The sequence below is a fragment of the Talpa europaea genome, assembly GCF_964194135.1.
Source record: "Talpa europaea genome assembly, chromosome: 13".
Taxonomy (NCBI): Eukaryota; Metazoa; Chordata; class Mammalia; order Eulipotyphla; family Talpidae; genus Talpa; species Talpa europaea.
Window position 1 is genome coordinate 29004733 of NC_140080.1, and position 22780 is coordinate 29027512.

General features: G+C 39.1%; 1 protein-coding gene across 1 annotated transcript in view; it reads left to right on the forward strand.

The window, feature by feature from the left end:
* Positions 1-3993: 3993 nt before the first annotated feature.
* The window catches only part of DDX46 (DEAD-box helicase 46), a gene marked incomplete at its 3' end in the record, with an annotated part of 49168 nt that continues 30381 nt past the window's right edge, over positions 3994-22780 (forward strand). The window contains exons 1-11 of the mRNA XM_084252127.1: positions 3994-4126; positions 7504-7692; positions 9780-9923; positions 10426-10522; positions 13600-13765; positions 15190-15341; positions 16403-16516; positions 17364-17529; positions 18545-18665; positions 19755-19930; positions 20835-20956. Coding sequence (XP_084108253.1) covers positions 4110-4126; positions 7504-7692; positions 9780-9923; positions 10426-10522; positions 13600-13765; positions 15190-15341; positions 16403-16516; positions 17364-17529; positions 18545-18665; positions 19755-19930; positions 20835-20956 — 1464 coding nt within the window. The 5' untranslated portion in view covers positions 3994-4109. The remainder of the gene's footprint in view (positions 4127-7503; positions 7693-9779; positions 9924-10425; positions 10523-13599; positions 13766-15189; positions 15342-16402; positions 16517-17363; positions 17530-18544; positions 18666-19754; positions 19931-20834; positions 20957-22780) is intronic.

Here is a 22780-nt window from a genome sequence, read left to right on the forward strand (position 1 = left end):
AACCTGCAGAATTCAGAAGGAGAAACTTACAGGAAAACAATTGCTCTTCTGTGTTACAGTGTCCCTAAAGGAGGCAAATAGGTTCATGTGTTTATTTAATACTTTACTTTATAGGAGTTGTAAAACTACTTGATTAGGAATGAAATGGCAGGTTCTCTGATTTAAAAGGTTTGACTTTGTATTAATAGTGATGTGAAGAATAGAGTACTGACGTCGTTAATTGATTTTTCTTGATTAACTAAAAACCCCAGAATACACCTTTTCCAATCTTACCAGATTTGTAATTCCTCTTTTAGGGGCTGAGCCAGTGCTTTCAGGAGAGCAGATGAACATGGTCTCAGATAGCCCCAAGGACTGTATCTTGTATTTGTGTTATGTCCTCAGAAATGGAGCCATTTTAAAAATAAAATGAAAGAAACGAAATTGTCTAATGTTAAGTCTGCACATATTAAGGGCTGAATAAGGTAGCCAATTTGATCTTTTTCTGTTGATTTTAAGTTTTACTTGAGTGCAAATCTTTAATGATTGTGATTCATATATTGTGAAATTGGAAGGTATTTATGAAATCTTTATTTTATTTTAAATTTTATTTATGAAATTTTTACCAAACTCAGAACTGGATGTTTTCACTTTTGAGTTTTAAATTTTTAGAAGTAGTGCTTTTTAAACAAACTAGAAAAGAATGACTAGCTATAAAAATGGGATTTGAAGAATTGCTGTGGTATGCTACCCAGTAACATGAATATCCTTTTAAGTAACTTGTTAACACTCATATTTGGGAGCTTTGTCTTAACAGTATAAAACATAAGTGTCATATTGCTTGGTATTACATTCCCTTATAGATTTTTGTATGGTCCAATTGGTTAATCCTTGTGATATTAAAAACATGTGCTTTTTTTTTATTACTCAAAAAGTCTTGATTTTTTCATTTTATTTTGAACCAGGATAATGAAAAAAGTATCGTTATTTCAGTCTATTTATTCCCTGACTTAAGGTAAGACTACAAACATAGTTTTCCTGATTATATAATAAACCTAGTATATAAAAGTTTGGAAAGTATCTTTCATGGATTTGTTACTCTTCACCCCTAAGAAGACACTAAAGAGTCTTCACATAAACATGTTTACTTCTTAGTGGGAAAAAAAAAAAAACCCTATTTAGCCAGTTGACACAGGCAGTGTAGATCATTATCTATTTTATAGTTAAAAGATTTGCTTTTTAAAGATTTATTTCTTCATGCATTAAAATAACTGGGTTGTAGGCCAGAGGTGCCGGGGGGTGGGAGAGGGTGAGAGGATTCACCAGATTCAGAGTGGGGAGCAGAACAGGCAGATATACTGAAATTCACTGCTAAGGGGAGCAGCGGGTGAGACAGGAGAGGTCTGTTGTGTCGTATGTGGGTTAGTTCCCTGGCCAGGGATTGAACTCAGATCTTAGGCCACAGTGGGGTAATAGCTCTAAGACTTAACCCCCGTGCTACCAGGAAGGCCCAAAATTCTATGTCCCTTACCTCTCCTATTTCTCTCTTGAACTCCAGACTTATATATCCTGTTAGGTAGCCATTATGTCCTTCTGGATACCTAGTAGGCTTTCATCACACCAAATAGACTTCCATACCCTTTTCATTTTTACAAGTTCACCACAATTCACAGTAGTTCTGTTAAAATCCTGAGTGTCATCTTTATTTCTTGCTTTTCCTTATAGCTCACATCCAGTTTATCAATTACCGTTTATAGCATTGCCTGCAGAACACATCCACTAGTCATTTTTCTATTCCATATAAACTGAAATCTACACTCTTCACCTACGGTGCATTCAGGCACTTTACTGTGATTCTGATACTTGACCATTGGTGTCCATTCTGTTAAACATGTAGTCCAGGTCTTCATTACCCTTGACACGAACTGCCAGACCCCCTAATCTAGTCTAGTGTCCTCACTGCTGCCACAGGTGGGCAATAAACAGCAAGAGACCAGAGTAGTCTTGGAGTTTAAACTCCTTCGTTTCTTTTTTCAATAAATCAAATTTATTGAGGTAAAGTTTTCATGCAGTTAAAACAGCCAATTTCTTTTTTATTATTTTATTTAATTCATACATCGTTTTTCATTTTTGCACAATGTATGCATTTTCATTTTGGTTATATTCCCTATACAATTCCCACCCACCCCCCTTATTTTGACCCTAATCCCTACTGTCCAAACACCCCCCACCCCAGTAATGTGTCTCTGATCTATAGTTGAGTGTTGATTTTGATTTTTTCTTTATTATAATTAGTCTTTTCCCTGGTCCCTTATTTAGGTTTTCCAAATTCCTGCTATGAGTGACAGCATCTGGTATTTTTCTTTTTCTTTCTGGATTATTTGGCTAATCGTGGTCCCTTCCAGCTCCATCCATGTTGCTGCAAATTGCATGAGTTTATCTTTTTTGATTGCTGAGTAATATTCCATTGTGTATATGTACCACATCTTCTTGATCCAGTCATCTATTTTTGGGCATTTGGGTTGTTTCCATAGCTTAGCTATTGTAAATAGTGCTGCTATAAACACAGGGGTGCAGGTGCCCTTTTGAATTAATGTTTCTGTGTCCTTTGGGTAAATAACTAGGAGTGGAATTGCTGGATCATATGGAAACTCTATCTTTAGCAGGTTGAAGAATCTCCACACAGCTTTCCATAGTGGTTGGACCATTCTGCACTCCCACCATCAGTGCAGGAGAGTTCCTTTTTCTCCACATCCTTGCCAACATTTGTTGCTGTTTTTTTTTTTAATATGTGCCATTCTCACTGATGTAAGATGGTATCTCATTGTAGTTTTGATTTGCATCTTCCTGATTACAAGTGATGTTGAACATTTTTTCATATGCCTGTTGGCCATTTGCGTTTCCTCTTTGGAGAAGTTTCTTTTTAACTCTTCTGCCCATTTTTTGACTGGATTATTTACTTTGTTTTTGTTGAGTCTCATCAGCTCTTTGTAGATTTTTGTGATCAGACCATTATCATTATTGTTGTGTGCAAAAATTTTCTCCCAGTGGTGGGGTTTCTCTTTGTTTTGGTTATTGTCTCTTTTACAAAACAGCCAATTTCAAGTGTACAGTTTGGTGAAGTTTTATAAACCTTTACAACCACTCAGCAGCCACCATAGTGAAGATAGTCATAGAACTTCTCTATTCGCCTTAGATGTAAGAAAGTTAAACAGTGCAGGGACATGTAAAGTAGCTTTCAGCTAAAACAACTGTTCAGTGTGTTCCATGAGGGGTGTCATTCTCAACCTTCACTGTACTTCAGAATCTGGGACACAAGTCTTTCAAATGCAAAGGAAATACTCCAGATCCAGAATATGACGATCTAACACAAACATCCCCCCTACGCGGCCTTTTTTATTTCATGTGGAGGCAATGTGGAGAACCGTTAAAACATGAATTCACTTGTAGCTCTTTGTAACTTTGACTCAAATCTCATCTTAAAGGTCACTGTCTCAGGGAACTACATATCTGACCTCCATCTTATGGTGGACACACTTGTATTAAATCCGCTTGTATTTTTAGTAATTTGTACATACCCCCACTAGGTTGTAAAATCCGCTTAACAAATAATATATAAATAAATGACAAATGAATGACAAATCAATAAATGACCGTACAAGTGAATGAGAGTGAGTGGCAATGTTTGTAAGCATCACTTAGCAGGTTAAGGGGACGTCTGTACACGTCCGAGGACAGCTCTGCATTCACTGAGCTCGGCGACCTTCGCAGCGCCTCCCAAGGCTGGGGCCAGGCTGAGCACCCCCCTTCCCAGCCCCGCGGAGCCGCGAATTTCCTGGCGGTGCTGGGAAAACCCGACCAAGGCGGCTGGTGCCGCGCGCCCGACGCCGTGCGGCCTCCAGCCGCGAGGCGGCGCTGTGGAGACAGCAGCTTCCGGCCGGCTCTGCCGCTCCTGCCGCGGGCGCCTCATCCTGTTCTCGTTGGCCGCCCCGGATGGCCGCCGCCGCTGGAGCCGCCGCCGCCGCTTAGAGCCCCGCTCCTCGCCCGGCGACCGAAGGCGGCGCGGTCGCCTCCTTTGTCCAGTTTTCCTGCGCGTCGTAACCGAGTGCCCGCCTTTCCGCGGCCGCAGCATGGGCCGGGAGTCTCGGTGAGGCGGCGGGCGGCGGGCTAGCGGCGTCCTCGGGCGGGGAAGAGGCGGGAGCTGAGTGGCCGCGGGCCGCGCCCGGCCCGGCGCGACCCCACGTGCGGCCCGCGTTGCCCGCGGCCCCTGGGGTCGGGGGGCGCCGCGGCGGCGGGAATGGCTGTTCTGGGGCCGACGATGGGCGCCCAGGGGCCCCCCGCACTGCCCCCCGCTGGTTGGAGCTCCTGGGCGCGAACGGTCGGCCACCACTTTGACGATGGCCCCGCAGCCCGCCACTTCCAGGAAGCCCTCCCTGAACGCCCCAGTAACGAGCCCCGTCGAAGTTCTGACACTTCGCATTTGCAGCATTTCCTTGGCGCCCCGCGCCCTGTGTTTCTGTTCATTGTTCTGTACCTGTGTGGTATTTTCCCAAGTCAGTTGAAAGAAGCTTGGGGACAAACATTTTTACATCACCTACACCCTGAAGGTGACTAGGCTTTGCCTGGGCTGTGATTGTTTACTAGACTAGTTAATCATGAAGACTGACTGGGGATTTACTTTGCGAGTAGATTTCATGTTTCTGGGCGGATGCTTTCCATCCTTTTGAAACTGTGGACTGGGAGATCTTGGAACTATGATTTCATCAAAACGTTAGATTGTTTATTGGCTCGGGACCTTGAGATTTTTGACTTGAGTGATTGCCATGCACTTAATAATGACGGAAATCCTAGGTATCCAGGGACTGTGAGGCTGGGTTTTTTTTTTCCCCCCATGCTCATACACTTTGTTGTTTCCCCTCCAATTAACATGGAGGGGAATGGCCAAAGCTTAAGGGTAGAGCTTGATGAAATTCAGCAAATAGATAAACTCTCCTGGATAAAGGTGAATTTCATAACTATAGCAAATTCTTGTGAAAGTAATTTAAATCTCTGCTATTCATCTGGCTACCTAAACCAGAAACTTGCAAGTGATACTTACTTGACTCATTCTTCTGTCTTACTGCCTACATGGTCTTGGATTCTGCACCCTGTCCCCATTCCAGCTCCCCCTGTCTTACTTCAGGCCCTAATCTATTGATCAGACTGCTCTTTGCCTCAAATGGATTATCTTCCTCATCTTGCTTGCCTAAAAGCCCCTTCACACTATGGTCAGGGTGACTCACAATAAAGATAAAGTCATGTATTCCCCTGCTTAGTCCCTGTTGGTGCTTACTGCTCCTAAGACTGTAAGCTACCAAACTCTGAACCCTGAGGATGTCTTGCACAAAGGAGTTTATTATGTGAATAGGTGGCCACGAAGGGAGTCAGCAGGGTTAATACCCTAAAAGTAGAGGCTCCCCTAATGGGGTGGGGGTGTGTGTGTGTGTTTTGCTGTAATTGTATAAACAGGAAAGGAATTTAAAGAGTTGCAGGATGTAAGGGGAATAAGGGGCTTTGTCTTTCCTGGTCCTAGGAGGTGCTCCGCACCAAAAGTTAACATTAATCTTCCTCTGCAGAGTGTTCTTTTGGGGTTAACAACCCAGCAGATGCTTGCCCTGGTGTTAGCAGCCTAGAAAGGGCAAGGGGAATTTTGTTAGAGATGTAGCACAGTCTGTTTTTGGTATGCAGTTGGAGAATGAATCACCAGGTGATGGAGAGAGAGCGAGAAGGGAGAACAAGGATGATACTTAGTATTTGATTCTACTTAGTTTTCTAACAAAGTTTTCAACTTTTCTAACAAAGTTTAAGCCACTTTGGGGGTTGTGGGCTCTGACTACAAGGTGAAATTCAGACTCTTTAGCCCAGCCTTCAAGCCCTTCACAGGGAAGTCCCTTACTGCCCTTCATCCTTCTCCTTTATGGACTGTGCTCTTGGTTTGTTGAGGAAATAATGAAAGACTGAGATGGGGAACAACTTTTTAAAAATATAAGAACCCAGTTTACCTACACATGTGGGTTTCATGAGGATTAAAGAGAAGTAGTAGGAAGTAGGTTCTGAAAGGGATTTGGACCAGAATGGGAATGGATTACAGATTTAGTGTTGAAAATAAGAATTTATTTAGGGGCTGCGAATTTATTTGGGAGTCATTGTAGACTTAAGGGAAAAGGGAATTAAAGCAGAACGACCAGGGATCACCTCAAATGTCCTAAGTAACAGGTCTCAGAGTAGTGATAGTGGGAACCCTGAGGATGTGATATAATGTAAAAACAATTAGGGAGGCAATGTTGGTGATGCTCAGTGTTTTATTGGTTATGTAGAAAAAGCAAAAGAAGATAACTGATACTTTGATCCCGCTGGCTAGAAGTTGGGATAATTAAGGGTTTGGGAGAAAATGCTAACAAGTTTGAGTTTCTAAACACTGAATTTTAGGTGCTTGAGAGATGGTTAGGCCCATATGCCTTATCCATCTTAGTTAGGTTTACTGCTTGAAGTAGCCTTGGCACACTGATGACGCGCCACTTTATTTTGTCTTATGAAGTCCAGACTCATTTCAGCCACCTCCTGAACTCCGATGCCTCATGTGTGGATTTCCCATGACGGCTTCTCCCTTAACCTTTGCATCTTAGTAAATGGCAGCTTCATCTGTCTACTCAATTCAGCCAAATATTGTTTTACCTGCTTCTGCCTGTGCTTCACTTTGGTTTATTCTCCCTTTAGCAGCTTGAATAGTTCTTTATAAACATTAATGAGTTTATGTTACTCCACTTAAAATTTCTCTCTAGCTTTTCATCTTACTCAGTAAAGAGAGTTCTTAAATTGGCCTCTAGAATTCTAGAGAACGCTCCATGTTTGACTTTCCTTACTCTCACTCTCACCCCTTTAACCCTAGCTGCCATCCTTGAATACATCAATCAAGCTTCCTCCTTAGGGGTCTTGCACTTGCTGTGTCTTTTAGCTGATTAGCTCCTTCCCCATATAGGCTCTCTGTTTTAACCCCTGCTTGTTTGATTAGATCCAGAAGTCACTTGCCTAGGATAAATGTCTGAAATGAATGTTACTTTATGAGCTAGACCTTCTCTAATCACTTTGTATACTATATCCTAGCTAACCTCCTACCTTCCATTTTCTTTTTCCTTCACTCTGATCTGTTTTTCTCCATTGCACCACTGACAGTATATATTTATTTCTTGTCTGTCATCATTTTTTTTTTAAACCAGAGCTTAAATCAGAAAGCTGCTTAGGGCCCAAAGGCAGAAGCTTGTTCTGTTTTCTTTATTGTGTTACTTCTTTAGGATAGATTTTACCACCTCTCATGTGCTGAAACAAAAGGGTCATTTTTTTCCTCTCTGATTTTTTAAAAGTTTATATATAAAAAGGCCTTTTAGTGTTTCATTTGTCTCTCAGGTTTTTGGGTAAAGAATAATAAAATAAATAATAAAGTATAATGGGAACTGTTTGTTAAGGTTAATTTTTAATAATATCTAGACACTATCGGAAGCGATCAGCGTCACGAGGGCGTTCTGGAAGTCGGTCTAGAAGTCGCTCACCCTCAGACAAAAGAAGTAAACGTGGAGATGACAGACGGTCTAGAAGCAGAGATAGAGACAGAAGGAGAGAGCGGTCTCGTAGCAGGGATAAAAGAAGATCTCGGTCAAGAGACAGGAAGCGTCTGAGGTAAGGCATTAATCTCCAAAGGACCCGTGATAAATTGGGTCTTCTCAATTAAATGGAATATCTTCAAAAGTGTGTGTTGCATTGGAATTTAGTGGCCCCCTTGCAGACCCTCTGTTTTAATGCCTGCTTGTTTGATTAGATCCAGAAGTAACTTGCCTAGAACACAAACTCAATCTGTCTGACTTAGAGCCTGAAGTTTGGAAAATTCAGGCTGTATTTTATATAATCCAAAGAGAACCTTTAATGCCCACTGAGAGAAATTAAGAAAGAAGTAAAAAGAATGTGCCTTCAAGGTGGCTTTATTCTGTCTCATGGGCGCTAATAACTGTTTTGAGCAGCCCCTGAAGCCGCCTGAAAAGATCCATTTCTGGGGCCTCCCTGGTGGCACAAGGGGTTAAGATGCAACCTATGAAGCTATCCACAGCTTCTGCAGCACAAGTTCTATACCCGGCCGGCCAGGGAGCAGCCCACATGGCGCAGCAGACCTCTCCTGACTCACCCACTGTTCCCCTCAGCAGTATACTTCCATCGATCTGCTTGGTCTGTTCTCCGCTCTCTCTGGTGAATCCTCTCACCACCACCCCCACACCTGTACCCCAGCTCTTGTATGCATAAATAAATAAATATTAAAAAAAAATCCATTTCCGGCCCCTGCTTGCTGTCTTAAATACTTAAAACTGTTTAAGATTTAAATCAAAGAGCACTCTTAATTTATATTTTACTTGACTACATATTCCTTGACAGCAGTCAAGAGGCCATAACTTTTTCTTGAGGTGAAAAACAGCTTTTAAATAAAAATCTCCACCACACCGAAAACAAATTGCCATTGCAGCTTCTCATCAAAATAGAAAAGAAGATAAGGTTATCCAGGTATTGCAAGCTGATCACAGAGCTTTATCTTTCTCAAACATTGGAGGAAGAGGATGCAAAAATGTTACGTGGTTCTCAGGGAATCACAGTCTGAGTACTGCTGCCTTCTTCAATTCCTTATTGTGTAAGTCCAGGATCAGTTTTACACAGTTCAGTCAAGCGCTTGGTCCTTTAATATTTGGTCTTGGACTTTTTGATGTGAAAGTAGAATCACACAATTTTAGAGCAAGAGGATTTTGAGAATATCTGGTGAAGTCTCCCTATTTTATAGATGAGGAAACTGAAACCCAGAGTGTTAGAACTCTGCCCTATGTCAGGTCACTCATTAGTAGCAATAGCATGGTAAAATGCTTATTTCCAAACTGTCATATCCATGATCTTCCCACAATCCTTTACTGCATATCCCTATACTTAGGTTTAGGCTTTCTGTGAAATTTAGATTTTCTGTTGTAGACTAGATTTTGGATTGCTTTTTTTTTTTTTTTTTTAATAATTGCTGTATTTTTAATTTATTTTTTAGGATTTTATTTTTTCATAGAACTGGGGTGCCAGCCAGAGGTGTGGGGGTGGGGGGAGGGAGTGTGTATGAGAGGATTCACCAGAGACAGAGTGGGTAGGTCTTCATGGTGGTAGCACTGAGACTTAACTCCTAGGCCACCACAGAAGCTCTAGATAGCTTTTTATTTTTTTCCAAGATGATATATTTTCTTTCCTTTTTTTTTTAAAGATTTATTTATTCATGCAAGAAATGTGGTGTAAACCAGAGGTGTGGGGGTGGGGGTGTGAGAGGATTCACCAGAGACGGAGTGGGGAGCAGAACAGGTGGATCTACTGAAATACACTGCTGAGGGGAACAGCAGGCGGGACAGGAAAGGTCTGCTGCACCATGTGGGTTGCTCCCTGGCTGGCCAGCGATCAAACTCGTACTGCAGTGGCTGGTGATAGCTTGATAGCGCTGTCTTTAACCCCTGTGCCACCAGGGAGGCCCCGCCATGATATATTTTCAATAAACATTTTAAAATTGTATCCTCATTTTTTTCACTGACCATTTATAAGAATTGATTTTACTCGCCCTTTTTCACTGATTTGATAGTTAATTGAAATCTCTGCCTTTAATGATGATAATTAAGAAGCTTCTTTGAGCATGGGATAGAACCATGACATGAAATGGTAGCTTGGCTTGGTCACAGAATAAATAAAAAGCGTCCCCCTTTCAGGCGTTCCAGAAGTAGAGAGAGAGATAGAAGTCGAGAACGCAGAAGATCTCGAAGTCGAGACAGGAGACGCTCAAGGAGTAGAAGCAGGGGCCGGCGATCCCGCTCTTCCAGTCCTGGTAATAAAAGCAAGAAAACTGAAAATAGGTAATGTTATTATTGTACCTCTCTCTGTCATAGATAATTTTTAGAAGTTTGTAGTACTTGAGAATATCTTCTCTATCTCTGGGTATCTACCAAATCTGGAAGGATTTTTAAGTTTCTTAGAAAAGCAACTTCAGTAAGCACTACAAAGGTGGGGGGGCATTGTCTAATTTGGTCACATTAAAATTAACAAATACTATTTTAAGATTCCTTAAGTAGGGTCAGAGTAAAAGCCTGTTGGGATTTAAATATTACTACGTATTAAATTTTGCAATTGTTTTTATATGAAATGTCCAATTTTTCTCGGGTGAATTTCTAAATACTGAATAGTATTGGGACTAATTTTTCATTACATTTCTTAAGTTTTTATTAATGGAATATAAACATGTTGTTAATTCTTAGATGTTACATACGTAAAAAAAGGTAAACACAAGTGTATAAAAGCATTTGAAAATTAATGTTTCCAAGCATGAATAGATGATGCTTATTTCTCTCTTTTTGGAAGATCCAGGTCCAAAGAGAAAACAGATAGTGGGGAAAGCTCTAAAGAGAAGAAAAAAGACAAAGATGACAAGGAGGATGAAAAAGAAAAAGATGCTGGTGTATGTTTATTAACTTATAAATAAGTAGTTGCATAGTAGCAAACTTGTTTTTCCAATGACATATTGTTTTCTTAATGTTATTTGTTATTTTTAAATAAATGAGAGTAGGTATGTAATAAGATAAACATGAAATGTTTGTTCCCATGAAAAAAGATAGGAAAAAAGTCTTTAGCCTACACTTATTCATATATCCTCTGTAAAAATGAGTCCCAAAAAGTTTATCTTTTTTCCTCATATCTGAGGATATTTCCTTGCATATCTGTATTTATTGTCTGTTTTTACTCAGAAAATGTCCTCATATCATATATATTTCTTATACCTTGCTTTTTGTTTCATACCTTGCTTTTATTTTTATTTTTCTTAAGAGGCATGTATTTTTTGTTTGTTTGTTTGTTTGTACATGCACTGGGTGCTGTCAGAAACGCGGGAGGGTGAGAGAATTCACCAGAGCCAGAGCGGGGAGCAGAGCAGGCAGAAGGACCGAAGTACACTGCTGAGGGGAGCAGCGGGCGGCAGGAGAGGTCTGCGCGCCATGTGGGACCCTCCTCTGGTGGCCTGGGAGCAGCCGGGGATCGAACTAGCACCGCAGAGGCTGCAGGCAGCTTCGCAACCCAGCGCTCAACCGCTGCGCCACTGGGGAGGCCCTCATACCTTGCTTTTAATCATAAATTATTTTATTGGTATATAAGCGCTTAAGAATAATTAACAGTAGTATATTCATCCATCTTAAGAAGTAGAATACCTTGCTGTTTTCTTTTGTTACATAGTAGAGATCTTTCTATAGCTGCTTATGCAAATAAAACTCATTTAAAATGCCTACATAGTATTCTGTTGCAACAAGGTAGAGCTCACTCTTGGTGGATATTTAGGTTATTTCCTGCTTGCTGTAAACAGGCATTGATCCTTGTTCACAGTCTGTTGTGAATATAGTGTGTGCTGAAGTGTTAGTGAACTGTTTTTGTCAGTGGGTATAGACACTTAACATTTTCATAAATATCAGGTTGCCCTCCAAAAACATATAAGTTGTGATTTAAGAATTTAAACATGAAAAAAATCTTATTTCCTTACATCCTTGCAAACATGGGAGGTTTAAATTTTAATTTTTACCATTCTTATTGAGTAGCGTGTCTCTACTGCAAGTGAATATTTAAATGCTATGGATATGATATAAATAAGAATGTATTTTCTTAAGTTTATATACTATTTGCAGTTTTCTTTCAACTGTGTATTCATATCTTTGGCTCATTTTATTTATTTTTTAATTTAGAGATTTATTTACTTGTGAATAGAAGAACTGGGGTATAGGCCAGAAGTGTGGGGGTGAGAGGATTCACCAGAGAGAGTGGGGAGCAGAACAAGTCGATCCACTGAAACACACTGCTGAGTGGAGCAGTGGGTGAGACAGGAGAGCAGCAGAGATAGCATGATAGTGCTGTAACTTACCCCCTATGCCACCAGGGAGGTCTTCTTTTGCTCATTTTAGTCTAAGTTATAACTTTACTTCTTGTTTCATTCTTTTTTTTAAAAAAAGATTTACTTATCTATTTATGCATAGAAGAGCTGGGGTACAGGCCAGAGGTGTTGGGGGGGAGGTGAGAGGATTCACCAGAGACAGAGTGGGGAACAGAACAGGCAGATTGACCCGAAGTACACTGATGAGGGGAGTAGCGGGCGAGTCCGGAGAGGTCTGCTGTGCCATGTGGGTTGCTCCCTGGCCAGCCCGGGGATCGAACTCCTGCTGCAGAGGCTGCTGACAGTTTTCATAGTTTGCTTCTTAACCCTTTGCGCCACCAGGGAGATTTTTCTTGTTTTATTCTTAAGCTCTGGTTTTTTAAGGGTTCACTTTTCTTTTTAAGCACCTGCTTGCTGAGCAGGGTAGGTTGAAAAGATACAGCGTAAGAAATAGAAAGGTCTGATTTCTTCTGTTGAATCACCAGTGACCTTGAGGAAAAAAACCCTTTGGGACTCAATTTTACAGAGGATGGATTTATTATAAATGATACAAATTTAGGGCTAACATCTCTCTGTTGGAAAAAATTTAAATTAAAAATACAAACCTAGCCATATTATAAAATATTTTCAATGTAAGAAATAGTTCTCTGTAATCCTGGGTGCCTAACACACCATCGCCATAGTAATTTTGTAGAATTTTTTGATTGCTTTTTACGTGTGTGATTGCATGCATAGTATTAATAGTAGTGTATGTAAATTTGTGATTTCTACTTAACTTTTAAGGTTCTGATTATGACCATGAAAGTGAATTTTTTCCCTCATCTTTAGAGTTCTAATAATCTCCCCCCCCCCTTAAGATTTATTTATTTATTTATACAAGCACTGGGTACAGTCAGAAGCGCGGGAGGGCGAGAGAATTCACCAGAGCCAGAGGGGGGAGCAGAGCAGGCAGAAGGACCGAAGTACACTGCTGAGGGGAGCAGCGGGCGGCAGGAGAGGTCTGCCGGCCATGTGGGACCCTCCTCGGTGGCCGGGGAGCAGCCGGGGATCAAACTGGCGCTGCAGAGGCTGTGGGCAGCTTCGCAATCCAGCGCTCAACCGCTGCGCCACCAGGGAGGCCCTAGAGTTCTAATAATCTTAATAAAGTCTTTAAAATGACTTTCCAGGAAATTTAGACCTAAAGATTAATTAAAAAAAACAAAACTTCATAATCATGTTGAGAAAAAGCTTTCATTTACTTACTAATTTGTAATAGAAAATGACTGTTTATTGAGGTCATTTGGAGAAGTTAAGAGGATTAAAAATTGAATCTAGCTGGGAAAATTTGCTTGCTCATTAGACTAGTTTCTACTTTCAGGGAGAAATTGCCTTCATGCGTACATGTTGCGTATAACTGACATGAGGTTAATCTATGGTGTTTGAGGTCTGTTTTCTAGCTTTTTAGTTGCAGATGCTTTTTACTGTGATTTCCTTTTACTTGTATATTTAATAGTAAAAATACATGTGATTTACTAAAGATGGTCTAAATTTAGGAGTTTGTTCTTTTTTTTATACTCTTGAGAATTACTTGGAATGTTCCACGGAGTAAAACTGTTAATTCTTGTTTTGCTCATTTTTTCCCTAAGAACTTTGACCAGAATAAACTAGAAGAAGAAATGAGAAAACGAAAAGAAAGAGTAGAAAAATGGCGAGAAGAACAACGCAAAAAGGCCATGGAAAACATAGGGGAACTGAAAAAGGAAATTGAAGAGATGAAACAAGGGAAAAAATGGAGTTTAGAAGATGATGATGGTATGTTTATTTCTTAGACTTATAGCCTAGAGAACAATTCATATAGAATATTCTAGAACTGCGAGTAATAGTTTATATTGGGATTTTTTTAGACTATCTTTTACTGTGAAAAAACATAACATCATGTTTACCATTTTAACCATAAAATTTAGTGACATTAATGACATTCACAATTTTACACAATGCTGTGCCCATCACCCTGTCCTTTTTTAGGGCTTTATCATCCCAGATGGAAACTTTGTACCTATTAAGCAGTAATTTTGTCCCCCCTTTCCTTAAACCCCTAGAACAGTGCCTGGTAATCTGTATTCTACTTTTTGTTTCTATGATTTACCTATTCTAGGTCCTTCACTGGAATCATACAGTATTATCCTTGTGCTTTGCTTATTATACTTAGCATAATGTCTTCAAGATTTATTCATATTGTAGTATGCGTCCGAATTTTCTTCCTTTTTAAGGCTAAGTAATACTCCATTGTATGTATCTATTAAATTGTTTACATATTCATCTGTTGTTGAGTATTTGGTTGTTTATACCTTTTTTTGGCACTTGTGAATAATGCTGTTATAAATACTAATGTGCAAGTGTCTGAATTCCTGCTTTCATTTCTTTTGGGTATATACCTAGAAGTGAAATTGCTTGTTTCATATTGAGATTTTTAAATACTCCTATTAATATTTCTGTTAAAATTTAAATTGCTAATAGTAGTGATCAGGAAAAAATCACTCATTTTACTTTAGGGTACTAAGGGACACAGTGAGTGAACAGCTCTCTTTTTTTTTTTCCTTTAAGAATTTTTGTAATGAAGATAATTTAGTCATGTTTTCAAGTTCCTCTGGATTTCCATAATTTAGAAGAGAAGCATTTCTCCTCCATATCTAGTTTTGACTTTTGGGGTTTTAGTAGTGTGTAGAAAAGTGAAGTTTTGTAGGAAAATGGAATTTTGATCCATTTCTGTGAAAATTCATATTAGTTTAAATAGATGAATGAATGGATTATATCTTTAAGTATTAATGTCCTTAGTTAAATAAGACTAGATTTCTTAATAATTTATCTGCTATTTTTTTCTTTTGTAATTTAAAGAAAGGTAATTGATAACTAAAGATTATTAAGCAGAGAAAATTTTCAGTTCTGCTTCTAGTAGTGCAATTGTAAAAGTTAATGTGGGAGATCTGTTTTTTTGCATAATTAATCTTTTTTCCTTGTTTAAGCTTAATGATTTGTAATTTTATCCTTTATTTCCTTTATCATTATTACTCAAAATTAATACTTAATTAATGTGAAAAATTATAGGTGTGAGCATTTGAATTGCCCTGTAGATAGGAGAGTGTTTGGGTAATGAGATAAAAGAATGGTGAAGTGTGGTGTGATTATTCTTTTTTTTGGAAACACATGTTCAAAGGAAATGTATTCTAATGTTTTAGATGATGAAGATGATCCTGCAGAAGCTGAAAAGGAAGGAAATGAAATGGAGGGTGAAGAGTTAGATCCATTAGATGCTTATATGGAGGAAGTGAAAGAGGAAGTAAAAAAGTTTAACATGAGAAGTGTTAAAGGTGGTGGAGGTAATGAAAAGGTATGGAATTTTTCCTTATTATTTTTAAAGATCTCTATTTTTAATTGGATAACTTGAGTTCATTGTTGCATTAACCTGCCAAAATGCGTGACTTTAAAAGTTAATGTTTTTGCTTCTTTCTCACATCTGAGGACTACAGATGCTAGTGATTTTTAGCTATAAATTACTTCTTTTAAAAGTCATTATTGCCAACATCATCTTTTTTCAGTATCTTTGCTTTTTTTTTATTTATTTATGCATACAAGAGCTGGGGTACAGGACAAAGGGGTGTGTGTGGGGAATGGGGGTGAGAGGATTCACCAGAGACAGTGGAGAGCAGAATAGGCAGACTGACTGAAATACACTGCTGAGGGGAGCAGCAGGCGAGTCAGGAGAGGTCTGCTGCGCCATGTGGCTTGCTCCCTGGCCGGCTAGGGAATCAAACTCGTGCTACAGAGGCTACAGAGGCTGTGGACAGCTTCATAGGTTGCATCTTAAGTATTAATCCCCACCTGGGAGGCCCCTGCTTGCTGTTTTATCAATAATTCCTCTCCAGATTTTCCCAGCATTTTCATCTTTCATACTCCTAATACCCCCTCCTAGTCTATTTTTCTTTTCATATAGCATGTGTTACTTTTTAACCAAATTTTGAACTTTCTATCATGTTTATTTTTTGTCCTTTATGAGAACTTTCTATCATTTATTTTTTGTCTTTTATGAAAATAAAAGCTCCCCAGGAGCTATGACCTTTACCTGTTTCGTTTGTTGAGTCATTCTAAACTTCTAAAACAATGTCTGTATTGTCGAGTGAAGGAAAAGTCCCATTTAGTAGTGTTTGAAAATAAGTTGCATTATCTACTGTTATATAAAAAGATGTGTTATATAGTAAGCTACATTGATGTATTGTAAAATATGTGATTGTATTACATTTTAAGATTTATAGAAATAAGTTTTTTCATAAGTTGCCACTTAAGTTGTCATAAGCTAACATAAATTATAACAATTACTGTGCTTCAGTTCTGCTTCTATATATTGTTTCAACTTTGCAAAATATTTAAAAAAAAAAATTTTTTTTTTTTTAGAAGTCTGGGCCAACAGTCACAAAAGTGGTCACTGTTGTGACTACCAAAAAAGCAGTTGTAGATTCTGATAAGAAGAAAGGTGAGCTCATGGAGAATGATCAGGATGCCATGGAGGTAATTCTTTATTAATTTTTGTCTTGTTCATGGTATTGTCGTAGAATCACTTATTAGATAGCATTAATGGAAACATGCTTTTCTTTATTAAACTAGTATTAAGAGGAATTCTTACTAGTCTTAACAATATTGTAGCTGAATATCCAGTTGGTAGAACATGCTGACATCTTTGACCTGTTGCTCTATGTCAGTGTTTGATTCCCTCCTGCACACCTCATCAACACACCTCAGATGTGCAATAGGGAAGGAAGAAATGCAGTAATAGGATGAATGAAATTTCTTCCTGTTACTTTACTATGCAATGTAAACATTTAGATAGGACTATAGCAAAACTTTATTGAAGTTATGTCAAATTATGTTATTTTAGCTGTAATTTGTTAGAATGTTCTGGAAGGGCTAGAGATAAAGAAAAAATTTTGAAACTTTAGAAAGCACAAACGTATCTTCTCTGAGAGGAGTTTTTTATTTTTTTTATTTTTTTATTTTTTTTAAAGATTTATTTATGCATACAGGAATTGGGGTGCAGACCAGAGGTGTGGAGGGTGAGAGGATTCATCAGAGACAGAGTGGGGAACAGAACAGGCAGATTGACTGGAATACACTGCTGAGGGGAGCAGCGAGCAAGTCAGGAGAGGTCTGCCGTGCCATGTGGGTAGCTTCCTGGCGGGGGATTGAACTTGTGCTGCAGTGGCTACAGATAGCTTCATAGGTTGCGCCTTAACCTCTTGCACCACCAGGGAGGCCCAGAGAGAGAGAGAGGAGTTTTTTAAATGCTAGGAATATTGCGTCCCATAAGGAGAAAATGGTAATGAATTTTGCTCTTAACTCCTTTTTTAAAAAATTATAGTATTCTTCAGAGGAGGAAGAAGTTGATCTTCAGACAGCCCTTACAGGCTATCAGACAAAACAGAGAAAGCTTCTAGAACCCGTAGATCATGGAAAAATTGAATATGAACCATTCAGAAAAAACTTTTACGTTGAAGTTCCAGAACTAGCAAAAATGTCTCAAGAAGGTAAAGTTTTCTTATTTGTTTATTGGTTATTGTGGAAATAGAAGAAGAATTAACACTTATTTTTCTGGAGTCAGTGTGCATTGGCTGTGAGCTGATGGATGCATGGAAGGAATTTGCCTGGCTCACTTGGAGAAGTGAGCGTGGGAACCAGAATGCAGTATGTCATTCTAAAGAGTGGGAACATCATCTGCAACGATCGAGAGCAGTGAGGAGGATGTTTTTGAGTCAGTATGTTTTTGGGAGTATTTAAAATGTGAACAAAAGTTGTCTTGTCTCATGTTGAGATTTTCAGTATTGAAAATAACTTTTATGTGAAGTTTAGCAAATAAAATATTACTAGCCATTTCTTTCTGATATTTGAGAGTGAGGAACCAATGTGAATCTGGGTGATAATGGTAAAATAAGGATAATCTGGGTACCTCCTGCTTGTAGAGCAAGTGGTTGTATTGCTTGTCTATCATTATTCATTTATTCCTGTTGCAACTTGAAGCCAAAATTGTAGAAACAGGAGTATTTTTTTTTTTTTTAAAGATTTATTTATTTATTTATACAAGCACTGGGTACAGTCAGAAGCGCGGGAGGGTGAGAGAATTCACCAGAGCCAGAGCAGGGAGCAGAGCAGGCAGAAGGTCCGAAGTACACTGCTGAGGGGAGCAGCGGGCAGCAGGAGAGGTCTGTGCGCCATGTGGGACCCTCCTCCGGTGGCCGGGAGCAGCTGGGGATTGAACCAGCGCTGCAGAGGCTGTGGGCAGCTTCGCAACCCAGCACTCAACCGCTGCGCCACCGGGGAGGCCCATGGAGTATTTCTTATCCTTAGTTGATTGCAACAGTGATACCTTTAACTGTATCTCTGGGCTGTTTAGTGCTTTGCTCTGTAGGTTTTATATGAAGTTATTTTTGGTAACACTAAAATAAGAATTTGAGATTCTTTACCTTAATATGCCCACTGCAAAAGTAGTAGCCGCTATAAGCACAATATTTAAGACTTTTTTAATCTCAACTTTTTTTTTTGTAGAGGTAAATGTATTTCGTTTGGAAATGGAGGGCATTACAGTCAAGGGAAAAGGTTGCCCAAAACCAATTAAATCTTGGGTCCAATGTGGAATTTCCATGAAGATCTTAAATTCTCTGAAAAAGTAAGTAGTTAATGATTGTGCATTTCCCAATGTCCTGCTACTCAAAATAGTTTTTTCACACAATTATTCCCCTTGGTTACATTTTTACTCTATTGGAAAATCTTGTTCTTTCTGGTCTTAGATATTGAGATGTAATTTACATATCACAAAGGTTACCTTTTAAAGTGTACAATTCAGTGTTTTTTTTTTTTTTTTTTTAAGATTTATTTATGCATACAAGAGGTAGGTACAGGCCATAGGTTTGCAGGGTGAGAGGATTCAACAGAGACAAAGCTGGGAGCAGAACAGGCAGACAGACTGAAATACACTGCTGAGGGGAGCAGCAGGCAAGACAGGAGTGGTCTGCCTCACCATGTGGGTTTCTCCCTGGCCGGCCAGGGATCGAATTCGTGTTGCAGAGGCTGAAGATTGCTTCATAGTTCGGCGCCACCAGGGAGGCCCACAATTCAGTGGTTTTTATTGTATTTATGGAGTTGTGCAATCATCTCCATAATCTATTTTTTTTTTTTTAAGATTTATTTATTTATACAAGAACCAGGGTACAGGCCAGACTTGCAAGAGGGTGAGAGGATTCACCAGAGACGGAGCGGGAAACAGAACAGCCAGACTGACTGAAATACATTGCTGAGGGGAGCAGCGGGTGAGACAGGAGAGGTCTGCCACACCATGTGGGTTGCTCCACAGCCAGCGGGGATCAACCAGCACTGTAGAGACAGCGGACAGCTTCATAGCGCTGTGCTCAACCGCCTGCGCCACCAGGAAGGCCCCCACCATAATCTAATTTTAGAACATTTTCATCTCCAAGAGAGACATGTAGCCATTATCAGTCTTCTCCTTTGTCCTCCATCCTAGGGAGACCACTAATTCACTGTCAATATAGATTTGCTTATTCTAGATATTTCATAGAAATGGGATCATATCAGTGTATCTTGCCTCACTTAACGTATTTTCTAGGTTCATGCAGTACAGTAATCCATTCTTTTTTGCTAAATAATATTTATAGATAGATCACATTTTGAAAGACCTTAGTCTTATGGGAGGCCTGATATATTAATTCCTTCCTTACCTTCCTTTGTTTTTTTTTATAAGGCATGGCTATGAAAAGCCCACCCCAATCCAAACCCAAGCCATTCCTGCTATCATGTCTGGACGAGATTTGATTGGTATTGCCAAAACAGGAAGTGGAAAGACCATTGCATTTCTGTTGCCCATGTTTAGACACATCATGGATCAGAGGTCATTAGAAGAAGGAGAGGGACCAATAGGTATGATTCCTTTCATTAAACTATTTGCTGTCATTTTATCAGAAAGACCTGATACTTTATAATGTACTTAATTATGACAATAAAGATGTCTTGATGTACATTTCCTTTATAAATTTGGCACTTTGGGGCTGATTTCCCCTTAACCAGCAGGTGGAGTGACAATCATCAGAGCTCTGGAGTGACATCTCAGAAGTACAAAAACAGCCTCTCCTGGCACAGCTCAATTTTTAAACTCTGACTCGGCAGGTAGTCTCCTTGTGCATCTATCTATTTATGTTGAGGTTTGTTTTTAGCCAGTATCTGTGGATCTATAAACTCAACATAGAAGATTGTAAGGAAATGTATTTTCCTTTTTATTTTTTATTTTTTTGCCTTAAAAGGCTATAGTGCCAGCATTTCATTCAGGATTAGGTCTTCAGATTTCTTGATTCATTTGGCAGCTCTCTCTTCTGCAAATTTGAGTAGGGTTTTGGAAAGTTGTTCAGCTCCACTCTTGGAAACGGAGGGCACAGTGTATTTCTCCTCTGTCTGTGCCCCTCAGACCAAGGTTGTTTCCGGAAGCCGAGGTATGGTTCTGCAGCACAGTGAGTCACTTGATTGTCTTTGCTCTGTGATTTGCAGTTGAGAACAACATGCATTCTGTTTAAACCGAGTATTTTCCTGAGGGTATTTAACTCATTTGTCTCCCTATAGCATGTTCTTAAAATCTTCTTAAAATTTTCTTCCATAACAATTTCTGTTAATTAAGTTTTTGGAAAAAAAAATAGGATTTTCAGAGGTGCATAAAACAATACAAAAAATAGTATTAGAGAACTGAACTTTATTGCAGAGGTTAAATTTAATACTTTAAAGCAGAGCATCAAAATTTTTGGTGGTTAGGCTTTTGACATATTTATCTTTTCAGCCGTCATCATGACTCCAACTCGAGAACTGGCTTTACAAATTACTAAAGAATGTAAGAAGTTTTCCAAGACCTTGGGACTTAGAGTGGTCTGTGTTTATGGTGGAACAGGAATCAGTGAGCAGGTAGTTAAACATTCAGTTTTTGCATTCTTAAGTTGAATGACTTAATAAAATAAAAGTGATTTTCTGTTTCAGTGTTTTAATAGTGATTGCTTCTAACAATTTTTAAAATAGGAGGTGTGAAATTAATGGTCAGAATGGTGTTATTTTTCAATTTTTGAGTAGTTTTTCCCTTAGGTTGCTTCTTCCTCTTTGTCTTTCCATGCTCAAGGAAGGCAGATATTTTTTTCCATTGTATAAATAAGGAAATATTCAGAAAGGTTAACACATTTTAGCTTAATGATGCCATAGCTTGTCCTAGGACCTAGGTTCTTGTGATTCATGGGCCAGCATTTATTTTCTCTATGCTGACATCTTTAAACGGTTGCAGTGAGTGGGATGCTTTAATATCATCAGCATTCTTCAGTGATTTTAGCACAGATTATTTAAACATACCTTCATTCAATCTTTTGTTTGGCATTTATACAAGTTTATCATCAGATATTTAGTTTTAACTAGAAGAAGTAAAAAAGTCAGCTTTATGATCAAAGAAGTTTGGAAATGGAATATACAAAGTTAAAAGTTTCTTTTCTACTGAACTTCTTAGCCTTTATTAAGCTAATCTAGAAAAATGGGATGAATTAAGTGGCATTTTTCTGAATTTACTTAATCATAAAACTCTTTTTGAGAGTTTGTGTTATATAAAGACACACTATGGGAATCTTTGCTTTTGGTATTCTAAACTATTTTATTTTATTTTTCCATAGAAGAACTGGGGTGTAGGCAGAGTTGGGGGAGGTGAAAGGATTCACCAGAGACAGAATGGGGAGCAGAACAGGCAGATTTATTGAAATACACTGCTGAAAGGAGCAGTGTGCAAGACAGGAGAGGTCTTCTGAGCCATATATGGGTTACCTCTCTGGCTAATGGTTGAACTCAGGCCATAGAGGTGATAGCACTGAGACTTAACCTCTAGGCCTGTATTCCAAGCTATTTTAAACATTTGAAGTTAGTTTTCTAAGTTTATGTTTGTCAGGTTTTTTTTTTTTTTTTTTTTTTTTTTTTTTTTTTTGACCAAAGCCTTTAATCAGAAATTTAAGATAACTTGGTGTGTGCTATGCATCTTATATTTATAAAAATGTCAAACAGAAGCTTTATGTTGGCTAGTGCGTTCTGGTATTTCCATTCTGTTTTATTTTAAAACCACTGGTTGTGACTTACTGATTTCATGAGTTGATAATGGAATCAACTCTCAGTGTGAAAAATGTTGATCTATATAACCACTTTATCTCCTGCTCTCTCATGTTTCTTTCTTGGTTTTGATGGGTTATGCCAAAATAAAATTGGTTAAAATTTGTGATTTTATTTGATAATTTCTAGATTACAGTGTAGTATGATCATGTTGCTACTACCTACCCCTTTAGTAGTGCTTCAGCATTCTAAAGAATTGAGCAGGGGGCCTCCCCGGTGGCGCAGCGGTTGAGTGCTGGGTTGCGAAGCTGCCTGCGGCCTCTTCAGCGCCGGTTCAATCCCCGGCTGCTCCCCGGCCACCGGAGGAGGGTCCCATATGGCGCGCAGACCTCTCCTGCCGCCCGCTGCTCCCCTCAGCAGTGTACTTGGGTCCTTCTGCCTGCTCTGCTCCCCGCTCTGGCTCTGGTGAATTCTCTCACCCTCCCGCGCTTCTGACTGTACCTAGTGCTTGCATAAATAAATAAATAAATAAATCTTTAAAAAAAAAAAGAATTGAGCAGGAAACTTTAGAGTCTTCTAATCAAACCCCTGCCTTAACCTTTTGTAGCAATCCTGGGACCAAGGACAATATTTTCAATCTGTTTAAATAAGCATTAG